At 36.4% G+C, this 12,963-nt stretch overlaps 1 protein-coding gene across 1 annotated transcript in view; it reads left to right on the top strand.

The window, feature by feature from the left end:
- The window catches only part of LOC150096202 (uncharacterized), an 881,296-nt gene that overhangs the window by 701,395 nt on the left and 166,938 nt on the right, over positions 1 to 12,963 (top strand). The window contains exon 29 of the mRNA XM_090409004.1: positions 11,444 to 11,626. Within this exon, the coding sequence (XP_090265130.1) occupies positions 11,444 to 11,626 (183 nt within the window). The remainder of the gene's footprint in view (positions 1 to 11,443; positions 11,627 to 12,963) is intronic.

The following is a 12,963-nucleotide window of genomic DNA, read 5'->3' as shown; positions in this document are numbered from 1 at the left end:
AGTCATGCCCGGCAGGAGAAGTAACCAGGCTTCTCAGGTCAGCAGCCAACGAAATCCTGGTACTTATTCAAAAATGAAGACAAGAAATAAGCTGAATATTGGAACAGGGAATGCAAGAACACACTGCTAGAACCAGGTAAAATAGAAAATGTGAAAAAAGAAATGGAAAGACTTGAAATAGACATTCTGGGCATTAGTGAGACGAGATGGGAGGGACAGGGTGATTTCTGGAGTGGAGAATTTCAGATAATATATTCAGGACAAAAGAAGGCCGAGTCAGGTGTTGCAATAATTCTTCATAAAAAAGTTAGAAAGTTAATCACTACAATAATTAACTATAGTGACAGAATCATGGCGATAAGCATTCAAAATGAACCAGTAAACCTCAATATTATAATGGTCTACATGCCAACATCACAACATAGCAATGAAGAAATAGAAGAAATTTCTGAACAAATAAAAGAAATCTGGAGCAGCTTTAAAGACAGAGACAATACAGTAATAATGGGAGATTGGAATGCTATAGTGGGAGAAGAGAGCATTGATAATGTTTCAGGAAGATTTGGTTTTGGACGTAGGAATGAAAGAGGAAAGCAGTTAATAGAATTTTGTACACAAAAACAGTTAGTAATAGCAAATACACTATTTGAAGTTCCAAAAAGAAGATGATACACCTGGAAAGCACCTGGGAATTCAAATAGATATCAAATAGATTATATATTGGTCAAGAAAAGATACAGAAACCAAATAAAAAATTGCAAAAGCTATCCAAGTGCCGACATTAGTAGTGACCATAACCTTGTCTTAATGAAAACAGAACTGAAACATAGGAAACAAATCCAAAGATACAAACCAATAAGATGGAACCTTGAAAAATTAAAGAGTAAAGAAGTAAAGAGAGGCTACCAAGAGGCAACTGATCATAACATTCCAGAAAACATAAATAGTCAGAATAATATTGAAAACCAATGGAATATGATTAAAGAGTTAATTACAAATTCATCAAATCAGTTATTGAAAAATGCAGAAAAAGAAAAAAGAAAACATTGGATAACAGATGAAATACTTGGCCTTATGGATGAAAGAAGAAAATATAAAAATGCTGTTAAAGAAAAAAGATGTGGCCCAATACAAATATCTTAAAAATCAAGTTACAAGAAAATGTAGACAAGCCAAAAAAGAATACCTGGAAGAACAGTGTAATAACATAGATGAATTATTTAAAAAAGAAAACATAGAGAAAGCCTATAAAGAAATTAACAAACTGACTTTCAAATTTAATAAGAACAGCAAAAACAATGCCATCAAAGATGAAAATGGAAAATTACTAATAGAATCTGAGGATATATTAATGGAATGCAAGAATTATCTTGAAAATCTCTATAATGGCGACGAACTTGATGTTGATATCAGCATAGAAAATCAAAATGAAGATAATCTAGGACTCCCAATAATGTGAGAAGAATTTGATAAAGCACTGTCTGAAATGAGTAAGGGAAAAAGTCCAGGTGTAGACAATATTCCTATAGAACTGCTACAAAGTCTAGGTGATGAGACAAAAACCTTACTCTATCAATTAATAGCCCAAATCTATAATAGAGGAGAAATACCAAAGGAGTTTATGAAATCAACCATAAAAATACCAAAAAAGAATAATGCAAACAAATGCAGCCAATTTAGAACAATAGCTTTAATCCCACATGTTAGCAAAATTCTGCTAAAAATTATTCAAAAATAGATTGTCTATTGGATGAAGACCAATTTGGATTCAGAAAGAATAAAGGAACAAGAGAGGCAATACTCTGTTTAAGAACAATAATAGAGAGAAGATTAGACCTTAGTCAAAATACTTACATTTACTTCCTTGATTTAGAGAAAGCATTTGATAAAGTAAACCAGCAAATACTCCTAAATTGTCTAACTAATATTGGCATAGATTTGAGGGATAGGAAAATAATTTATCAAATTTACAAAAATCAAAATGGACAGATTAAAATCAACGATAAGGAGAAAATAATAAATATCAGGAGTGGAGTAAGGCAAGGATGTATACTTTCACCACTTTTATTTAATTTATATATTGAAAAGGCCATTCAGGAAACTAAAGATAAAATAAATAGTGGCATAAAGATAAACGGTGAGCAAGTCATGTGTATAAGATTTGCTGATGACATAGCCCTTGTAGCAGAAAACAGAAGAACATTAAAAACAATGCTAGAATTACTAAATAATAACCTTGAAAAATATAAAATGAAAATCAACACAGATAAGATTAAAATAATTGTTACAGGCAAAATCCCTATCAATACAGGGCATATATAGACATCAGCGGGAAATAACAGGGCATATAGACCGGGAAATAACTTTTCACTTGTTTTCAATAAAACAAGTGAAAAGCTTAAAATATTTAGGTAGCCTAATAACAGAAGATGGCAGAACAAGAGAAGACATGAGATCAAAAATAAACAATGCAAAAGCCCATTTCTCTAAGATGAAAAGCATTTTAACAGGAAACTCAACCTACAATTGAAAAAAAAAAAATAGTAAAGACATTGATATGGAGCATTGCACTGTATGGATGTGAAACCTGGATTCTAGGCAAAGAAGATGTAAGAAGATTGGAGGCTTTTGAAATGTGGTGCTGGCATTGCATGAACAAAATAAAATGGACAGAAAAAAAATCAAACCAACAAGTCCTGAGAGAGATAAATGAAACAAGAACTCTAATAAAATCGATCAAAATTAGAAGAGATAGCTGGTTTGGACATATACTTTGACATGATGGACTTGTGAAAAGAATAACTGAAGGCAAAATAGAGGGGAAAAGAAGAAGAGGCAAACCAAGGAAAAGCTTTCTTGACCAAGTCAAAGACAGCACGGGTTTGAGGAGTTACTAGGAGGTTAAGAAGAAAGCCAATGACAGAGCGGAATGGAAGAAATTGCTGCTGAGCTACCAGTCCCAAGACTGATGCAACTGATGATGATGATGATGACTCCTGAATTCTCCTTTAGTCAGCCAACTTTTACAATACCTCACCACTACTCTTGAGATAGTAATTGGTCTGTAATTTGTTACTTCTGCCTCGGAGCCTCCTATGTGTAATAGAACTATTTTGGCCTATAATAAGTTACTTATAAATTTATAGTCTGTTATAAATGTGCAAGAGAACTGGCAATGCCCCTGAGAAATTGTTTAATCTAAGTCTCAGTACTGGCAAGGTTCCAATAGAGTAAATATAGGACAAAATATTGAGAGTTTATTTATTTATTTTTATTTTTTATTTTTTTTTTGCACCACCTTAGCTCAGTCCTGAAGATACTTTCAGGCGCAAACTTTGTTTGCTCACACTTGGATAAAGGATTAAACCAAGTGTGAGCAAACAAAGTTTGCACCTGAAAGTATCTTCAGGACTGAGCTAAGGTGGTGCAAAAAAAAAAATAAATAAATAAATAAACTCTCAATATTTTCCTATATTTACTCTTTTGGAACCTTGCCAGTGATGAGACTTAGATTAAACAATTTCTCAGAGGCATTGCCAGTTCTCTTGCACATTTATAACAGAACAGGCCAACATGCGATCCAATCCCCGTGCAGTATTCACATTGACATTATAAAATTTTATGAGCACTTCTACTTCGTTTTTCTCAGGTTATTACATCAGTTTCTGTCATATTGACATAGATATGAAACAGTTGCTAGTACATGCGAAAAAGAAGGGTGAGAAACTAAAAGTTAAGTCTAACTTTTAGTTTCTCACCCTTTAGTTGCTACAGTATGATAGAGGTGAGCTGAGACAAGGAGTAATGATGTGAATGAGTCAGTGCAAGCATTATGTAGATAGAATGGCGTGGAATTGTGGCTATGTGGAGTGAGATTGAGGTAAGGAAGGATTTATACAAGGTACGAAGGAAGACTTTCGAATCTAGTCGGCGACTAGAGGAAATTTTGTGAATGAGTGGAATAAGCTGCCAGAGTCTGTTGTGGGTGCTATGACCGTGAATGAGTTCAAGGCAAGGTATGATGGATACTGTGTGAATGTCGAATAGTAGTTGTTCTTGACATGATGTTAGGGCCTCCCTCGATGAGTCTGTCGACTCCTTGGAGTTGCCCAAAATAATAATAATAATAATAATTTCAATGGGTTTGGGTTCAGGTGTCTTAAGAAAGTGTTGTTCAGTGAGAGTTCAAAAATGCAAAGTCAGAGATACTTTCAGATTCAGACAACCTAGAGATTAGTAAGAAGGAGAGTGATCACATAATGCTAAAAGTAGTACCCCAGGTTCTTAACTTTAGTGGGCTAAGCAGCACAAGGTGTGAAGGAGGTTGTGGGATTAAGAAGTTATTGTAGTTTATTTATACTAATGCCAAATGTATTTGAAATAAGGATGAAGAGTTTTTGGTATTAGTTATCTCAACTTGGTGAAACTAGCCATTAGTGATATTTGGTTGGCATAAGATGATATAATTGTAGAAATAGAATGCAAGGGATATAGTATTTTCAGAGAGAACAGAGAAAACAGATTGGGGGAGAGGGTTGATGATAGCAGATAAAAATCAGGGGGACAGGGATGCAGAAAATAGTTCATTTGAGACTATCTGGCGTGAGATAGAGGCCAACTGGAATAAATGTATATTCAGTTGCTGCTGTAATCCAGGGGGTATAAGGAGAATGTAGATGACATGCATTGGAAAATTAGCACAATGATTGCAAGTCGAGTAATTATTATGGAGGGGATTTCAACTATGGGAACAAAGATTTGGAGGAGGAGGAATGGTCACATGGAGAGAAGGAAATGGAATTTATACAACTGCTGAGAGACAGCATGTAATGGACAGGACACGAGGTTCGAAAGTGATATGAAAATGATCATATCACCAGATATCATAACATTAACCAATCTAGTTACAATGTCTCTGCTTGGAGAAAGTGATCATGTAATCTTGACCAAGAAGATTACCAGATATGCAGAATTTTTTGTTAAGGGATATATGTGGAATTACAAAGCAGGTGATTATGACAAGTTGAGGAATCAGTTTTAAGCAGTTCCATGGAATAAAAATTTGGAAGAGAGAAATGTTGGTGGTAAATGGGGTGTGGTCATGGTTGGTGGTAGATGGGAGGGTGATTGCATCGCCTTCATTTATCATTGCTCTTCTCAGTTTGGCATCATCAGCAAACAACTGAATGTTAACTGTCAAATCATTTCTTACACACTCTTACCATAAATCTTGTTACAACTTCCACACACCCTCACACTGCCCATAGTATTGCACGAGCCTGGTTCTATTAATAACTGTGCACAGCCAACATTCACATGTTTATCAGAAGAGAGAGAGAGAGAGAAAGAGATCTACCTGTAGTGGTTAACATGTAGTGGACAGATTATGAGAGATGTGTAGATGTAATAGCACTTCACAAGGTTGGAATGCAACTACCTATTATTTTCAACAGTAAGACGGTCTGGATCATTAGGATGTTTATATATCAGATTATTAACCATTATAATGATTCAAAAGACATCTGACTGCCAAAGAACAGGTTAACCATGCTGCATTAGGATACAACAGTTTGTGAGGGCTGTGAAGGCATGCCTGTACTGTAATCCTGTGAGAACGCAGAAAGTGATCTCGCAATTTGAAAGAGATGAGCAACTGGTAGTAAAGAAAATGAGTTATACAACTACCTCAGACGGCATGTAGCAGAGGACACATGAGGATTCAGGGTCTTGAATTTGTTCATCTCATCATAAATGAGGTGCCCAATCACCCTCCAATTCGTGAGAGTGACCATGAAGTGATTACCTGGATGGTTGCCAGCAGTGTTAGGACCTCTGTGAGAAAATGGTATATGTGGAACTACAAGGGTGGTGATTATGAAGACTCAGGAGACAGCATGCAGGTGTAGCATGGAATGAGGAGTTAGCTGGAAAAGAGATCAATGCAGCTCAGGGGGATATTCAAGAACTATCTAATAGAAGCAATGTCTAAATGTATTCCAAGGGTCAGAAGGTTAAATAAGGTAGGTTTGAAATGATTGAATGAAGAGATTAAGAATGCGATACAGAGAAAAAAAGCATTATAATTGGGAATAACCAATTCCATGAGGATTACAAAGATCAGGCAAGGAAAGTGACTTGGTTGGTAAGAGTAACAAAAGTGAAGTATGAGAAGCAGTTAGCTAATGAAGCCAGAAAGAATCCTAGGGAGTTCATTCAATATGTAGCCAGCAAAAAAAAAAAAAAAGATTATGGAAGAATGACATTGATTGGAGAAAATGGTATAAAGACAGCTGTTGCAGAAGATATAGTGCAGATACTTAATGAGCAGTTCATAAAGGTCTTTCATTCTTGTGAATGTGACTTCATGCAGAGATTAAGAGCAGTTGATGAGGGGAGGAGAGAATGACTGTAAGTGAGCAAGAGGTATATGGGGAGTTGAGCAAACTAGATGTAAATAAGGCTGTGGGACTTGAAAATATATCACCACATATTCTGAAGGAATGTACCAAGGAGTTGATGCTGGCCTTGACATATTTTTTTAATATGAGTCTTGCACTGGGTCAAGTTCCTAATGAATGGAAGTAGGGCAAGATTGTGCTGCTTCATAAGGGAGGTGATAGAACTCAAGCATCAAATTATAGGGCTATCTGTGTATCAGGTGTTGTGGTTAAGTTGTTGGAGAAGCTTGTGAGAACTAGAATCCAGAATTGGCTGACAACAATGGTATTATTTTGTTTTAGTAATCTACTTACTTATTACAATAAGGTGACTGCTTCCTTGGACAGAGGAGAGGAATACACAGTCATGTTTTAGTAATCTACTTACTTGTTATAATAAGGCGATGTCTTCCTTGGACAGAGGAGAGGGATACACAGTAATATACTTAGATTTCGCAAAGGTTTTTGATAGATTACCGCATGATAAGTTGATAGTCAAAATACAGCAAATGGGGTTGGATATTAGATTAGTGCATTGGATCGGAGACTGGTTATCTGATAGGTATCAGCAAGTTGTGTACGGAGAAGCAATATCCTGGAAAAGGAAAGTCACTAGTGGTGTGCCTCAGGGGTCTCTTTTAGGGCCATTACTGTTTAACTTGTATGTTAATGATATTGACAAAAATTTGGATGGAGATATTCAGTTGTTTGCAGATGATGCAAAGTTGGGACGAACTATGAAGAGTAGAGATGTTGTGGCCTTACAAGAAGACTTGAATAAATTGAGTGATTGGGCACTGGAATGGGGAAGTGAGTTCAATGTTGCAAAATGTAAGGTTTTAAAATTTGGAAAACAAAGATGGGATGCAGAATTTATGCTTGGTGAGGATATATTGTTGGAGGTGGAGAAAATAAGAGATCTGTGGGTGATAGTGAATAAGGATCTGAAATTTTGGGGACACATTGCTAAAATTGTGAAGATAACACAAAGACTTCTGGGAATGATGCAGAGGACACTGACTTGTAGAAGTAGGGAGATTCTTGTTCCATTCTATAAGGCTTTGATTAAGCCACATGGACTACTATGCCAGATTTGGTCACCTGGTTTTCAAAAGGATGAAGAGATGTTGGATATAAGGAAAATATAAAGAAAGATTGAGAAGATGCAATTTGCAGCATCTGGTGGATAAGAGGATGAGGGCAGATATGAAGAGTAGAGAAGATGTTGTGGCCTTACAAGAAGACTTGAATAAATTGAGTGATTGGGCATGGGAATGGGGCTGTGAGTTCAATGTTGCAAAATGTAAGGTTTTAAAATTTGGGAAACAGAGATGGGTTGTAGAATTTATGCTTGGTGGGGATATATTGTCGAAGGTGGAGGAAATAAGAGATCTTGGGGTGCAAGAGATCAAGTTATTAAGGGGGTGTTATAGGATGAATGTTGGAGAGGGTCTACAGAAAACAGTGGGAGCTCAGGGGAGAAGGTCATCCCTGGAAGCTGTATAAAGAGGGGAGTGAGAAGCAGGTTTTTTGCATGCAGAGTTGTGAATGATTGAAATGCCTTGCCTGAGAGTGTGGTGTCTGCAAAGAATTTGAGTGTGTTTAAGACATGGTATGATGAGCTGTGTGTATGATAAAAGGACCTCATAGATGAGTTTTGACTCCATGAGTTCTGGTTAATAATAATAATAATAATAATTTCACAGAAAACGATGTCATCTACTAACTGACGACCTGGGGGGAGGGCAGGTAAGAGCCTGTAGTCATTCTACTGGACACCTCCTATCACTACGACTTATGCAGCAGAGAGTGATAAAATGAAAAGCACTTCTCTGGCAGTAAGCAATCATCAGACACAGAGATATCTTCTTTACAGATGAGAAAATTTTCATCTCTGAACAGATGTTGAAAGTTGAAAGTTAATAAACTTTCAACATCTTTCTCTAAATCCAGAGTAACTTATTAAAAAGGTGGCACACCATTTGGCAACTCCTATAGGTGGAGATGACCTGCTAATATTTCTAGCTGATATCTCCGCTTGGGCCTGGCTCCCACTGAAGAAACCTTAATAAAGGTCGAAACTAGTCTGGGTAGTGGCCTTTCCCTTAATGCATAACATTAGACATATCCGCAAGGAGATGTGTTTTGCATTATGCGAGATACTGAGATAGGAGTGTTAGTAGCTTGCTTCACCTTTGCAAGGAGTTTCCTGGTGTTGCACTACCTTACCCCAGTCCTGAAGATACTTTCAGGCACAAACTTTGTTTGCTCACACTTGGATAAAGGATTAAACTAAATTTATTATTCATCTCTGAACTGTTGTTTAATTTCCAAAATGATTGTATATATGTGCCCTTGATGGTTGCACAGCAATCATCATAGCACCCAGAATTCAGACAGGTCATCACCTGCATCAGTGATGGTTTGGTGGGGGTGATGTATCAGGGGGTATCCAAGTTACATTTCTGAGAAAATGGGGTCAAAACTGCTGCCAAAGTGTATCAGACATTTTGACTGGTACCTGTGGTACATCTCCTGAACAACACCCTGTTTCATAGTAGGAAGTGTACCTTCCAAGACAACTCAACCCTTGAACACAAGGCACACAACAGTAGTTGGAAGTGAATGCTTCTAACCACATATCACCACCTGACTGACCATCTGGAAGTCATAATCTGAATCTGTTGGACTTCAAATTGTGGTTGGAGCTTGAGACACCCCAGCATCACCAGATTGAAGGTGGATTTGGAGCAAGCAGTGGCAGCATTCCATTGGATGTTGTGCAAGCACCATCGATATATGGTTTCACAGACTTCAGGCATGCATGAAGGCAAAGGAGGACATTTCAAACATTGAGTGCTGCCATATGCAGATTATATAGGTGGTATGCATGTGCTGAAAGCCTTAAATGATTTACTGATAGATTAAAGGTTTATGTGCTGCTCAAGTTATAACAGTATTTATGGCTAGACCAGGTATATCATTAATGAACAAATTAAACAAGAGAGGACCAAGTAGTGAGCTTTCTGGTACACCACTGGTCACCTACCTTCTTTTGGATTCTATCTGTCCATAAACCACTATTTTATATCTGACATTGATGCAACTGAACAGCAGGAAACTGATGAGGCCAGGGACTTGGAGGTGATTGTGGATAGGAAGTTGAAGTTTAGAGGACATATTGCAAAGGTAGCAAAAACACTATATCAGATTACATGGTTTTTACACTAACAAGGAAGGATAGAGAAGTTATTATTCCCCTGTATAAGGCTCTAATAAGACTACCACTGAATTACTGTGTGCAGATCTGGACACACAGATTCTGTGGGGAAAGAAGTATTGGAGAGGATCCAGTGGCGAGTGACAGAGATTGTGTCCAGTCTGTGGAATATGAGAATAAATTGAAGGTCTATTCCCTTTAAAATCTAGTTGATAGTCAAAAAAAAAAAAAAAAAAGAAGAGACATGATAGAAGCATATGAGTTGTTAAAGGGATTTATAGGATTGATACTGACTTTTTTTTCAGTACATAGCAGGAATGAATGAGGGGGGGGGGAGTTACTCATGGATATGGTATAAGAGCATAGTTAGAGGGTGTTAGGGCTAAATTTTTTGCTAGTCTTCTAATCTCTCCTTTCGCACAAGTCAACTCATTTTTTGTATCTGCACTTTCTCTCTCTCTTTCTCTCTCTCAATATCTCGATCTCCTTCTCCAAGCATTCTCTCTTCCCTCAAGATTCATTAACGCAGTCAGCATCATTCTTCATATCTGTATATCTCCAGGTACACTACTTAATATCAAGTTCATTGCTATCTAACACTCGCCTTCCTTCCCCATCAATCACACTGTTCATAACTCTTTGCCTGTAAACACATTTCCACTGAAAACTAAGATATTTGATATTCCTATATCAAGGTCATTCAACTCCTAGTCTACATTTCATGCAAACATGCAATCTCTTGTACTATACCTGTCACATTTTCAAGTAGTGGGAAGCCTGTATGCTGCAGGTGAAGCATGCTACAAAATCCTCTACATTTCCACTGAAAACTAAGATATTTGATATTCCTATATCAAGGTCATCCAACTCCTAGTCTACATTTCATGCAAACATGCAATCTCTTGTACTATACCTGTCACATTTTCAAGTAGTGGGAAGCCTGTATGCTGCAGGTGAAGCATGCTACAAAATCCTCTATTGTATGATACTTTGCAAAATGTTATCTTTAAATTGTGACAGATGAGCAACAACTAATCAGTAAGCATATGTATTGCATCCACCATAATTGACAGAAGGAAAATGTGCAATGCACAAGGTACTTCAAACTCAATAACTTCCATATGCAAACACACTGCACTCAAGCACAACCAAAATTTATGCTAACATGTAACATTACTAGTAATTAATATTAAAACTTATCTTTTTTCCTCGGACCACATGATTCATATATACTATTATGTTTTTTTAATAGCCCTGAAATATGGAAAGCAAGCACACATGAATGTAGTGATTGTGAAAGTGCCAAAAGTGCTGAGAGGGGGGGGGGGTTGCTACTGAACAGATGGAACATTGTTTAACAATTTGGATTCAGGATCAGAATAGAAAAATCCAAGGCTTGACTTGGTTTTCTACATGGCAAAGGCCAAAGACATTAATGGAGAGTTGGCCTGTTACAAATAAATGTATAAAGAATTTTAAAAAAGTGAAAAAAAGATTAATTCTTTTTAAATTATGTATTTTTTATAATAAAAATTTTAGAATACATTAATTATTTTCAAATTATGCATTTTTACTATCTTTGTATTAAGGTATTTTTTTTTTTAGAAACAATATATCATCTGAAATTTGATATTGATTTTACTATAATTAAATTTTACAACATATCTTCTGAAAAAAATAAATTCAGCTTACGAATATACAATCTTACAAATACACTTATAAGAACACATTATGTTTCTACATTAGGGTTTACCTATATTCATAAGTTTTATTTTGTTTCTTTTAGATAACTATGAGTGTTCTGACTGTCAGCTAGCATTAGAGGAATTAGAAAATATTGATGATGATACAGACAGACATGGCATTCAATTTTATAAAACAACTGATCTTGATGTGGCCAAACAAATTGGAATTTGTAATTATCCTTCTCTTGTTTATTTTGAAAATCAAGTTCCAAGCATATATGAAGGTAAGTTACTGCACAATAATGAATTTCATTTTAATATTTTCATATATTTTAGTATATAGTAATAAACTTGGATATGATTTCATTATAGATGATATTATAAAACATTTTCTTTATATGTGATGGTGATTATTTAAAATTTTTATTTTTCTTTCATGTTTTTATTATTTTGAGCTTTGTTTATCATCAACATAGTAACTCGTAACACAAGTTATGAGTTATAATACCCAAGTGTAGGCAAAAAAAGTTTGTGCCTGAGTAAGGTGAACCAAGCTCTCATCACTCGTCTCAGTATCTCCAATAATGCAAAGCACATCTCCTTGTGGACATGTATAAAGCTATGCATTAAGGGAAGGGCCACTACCCAGACCAGTTTCAACCTTTATTGAGGTCTCGTCAGTGGGAGGCAGACCCAGAAGTGGTGATACTAAGGCAGAAGCAATGGGGAGGTCTTATTTACTTATACGAGTTGCCAAAAGGTGTACTACCTTATTACTAATTTACTCTGGATTTAGAGAAAGATGTTGGAAGTTTATTTTCTACTTGGTTAGACTATAATAAATTTAGTTTAATCCTTTACCCAAGTGTAGGCAAACAAAGTTTGCGCCTGAAGTAGTTCAGGACTGAGGCAACTCGTAGTAAAGGTGGACCAAGATCTCATCACTCCTTGTCTCAGTATCTCCCATAATGCAAAGCACATCTCCCACTGACTTTTTGTCTCAAATTGTGCTGCAGTTGTGCTTTGGTTGGATACAAGTGTCCTTAAGTGGTGTTATTGTTTGAAACTCTGTGGTATATATTGTGTTTTGTCTCAAATTGTGCTGCAGTTGTGCTTTGGTTGGATACAAGTGTCCTTAAGTGGTGTTATTGTTTGAAACTCTGTGGTATATATTGTGTTTTCGCTGCTGTTTGTTCCACTACTTCAGTGTCTAAAGATGGCATCCAACAAGAGACGTACGTCAACGGCTCAGAGGGCTTCTATACGAAAGTCTGGCTCTGCATTGGATTTTTTGCAATGGATGCATTGCGGAAACTGCTACATGTATGCACCAAAGAATGGGAAGGATCTGTGGACTGTCTGTCTAAATGAGAAGAATGAAAACATCGACGTATGTGAGACGTGTCGGGATAGGCTGGAGCGATTAGTCGAGTCAACAGAATGAAAGCACAAGAGATCTAGAAGAAATGAGATGTAGTGAGAGTGAGGGAGTAAGTAAAAGAGCATTGAGTAATGAAACTGGGAGAGTCATGCTGAATAGCATAGAAAATGAGGCCGTGAGTGATGCTTGTTTGGACTTAACTGAAGTTATGAGTGGTAAAATATATGGTGATTCTGTGAT

The sequence above is a fragment of the Typopeltis vanoorti genome, chromosome 19 (genome assembly GCF_054136105.1).
Source record: "Typopeltis vanoorti isolate ZY-2024b chromosome 19, IOZ_Tvanoo_1.0, whole genome shotgun sequence".
NCBI lineage: Eukaryota > Metazoa > Arthropoda > Arachnida > Uropygi > Thelyphonidae > Typopeltis > Typopeltis vanoorti.
The sequence above is the reverse complement of the archived record's forward strand: the minus strand, read 5'-3'. Positions and strand labels throughout refer to the sequence as shown.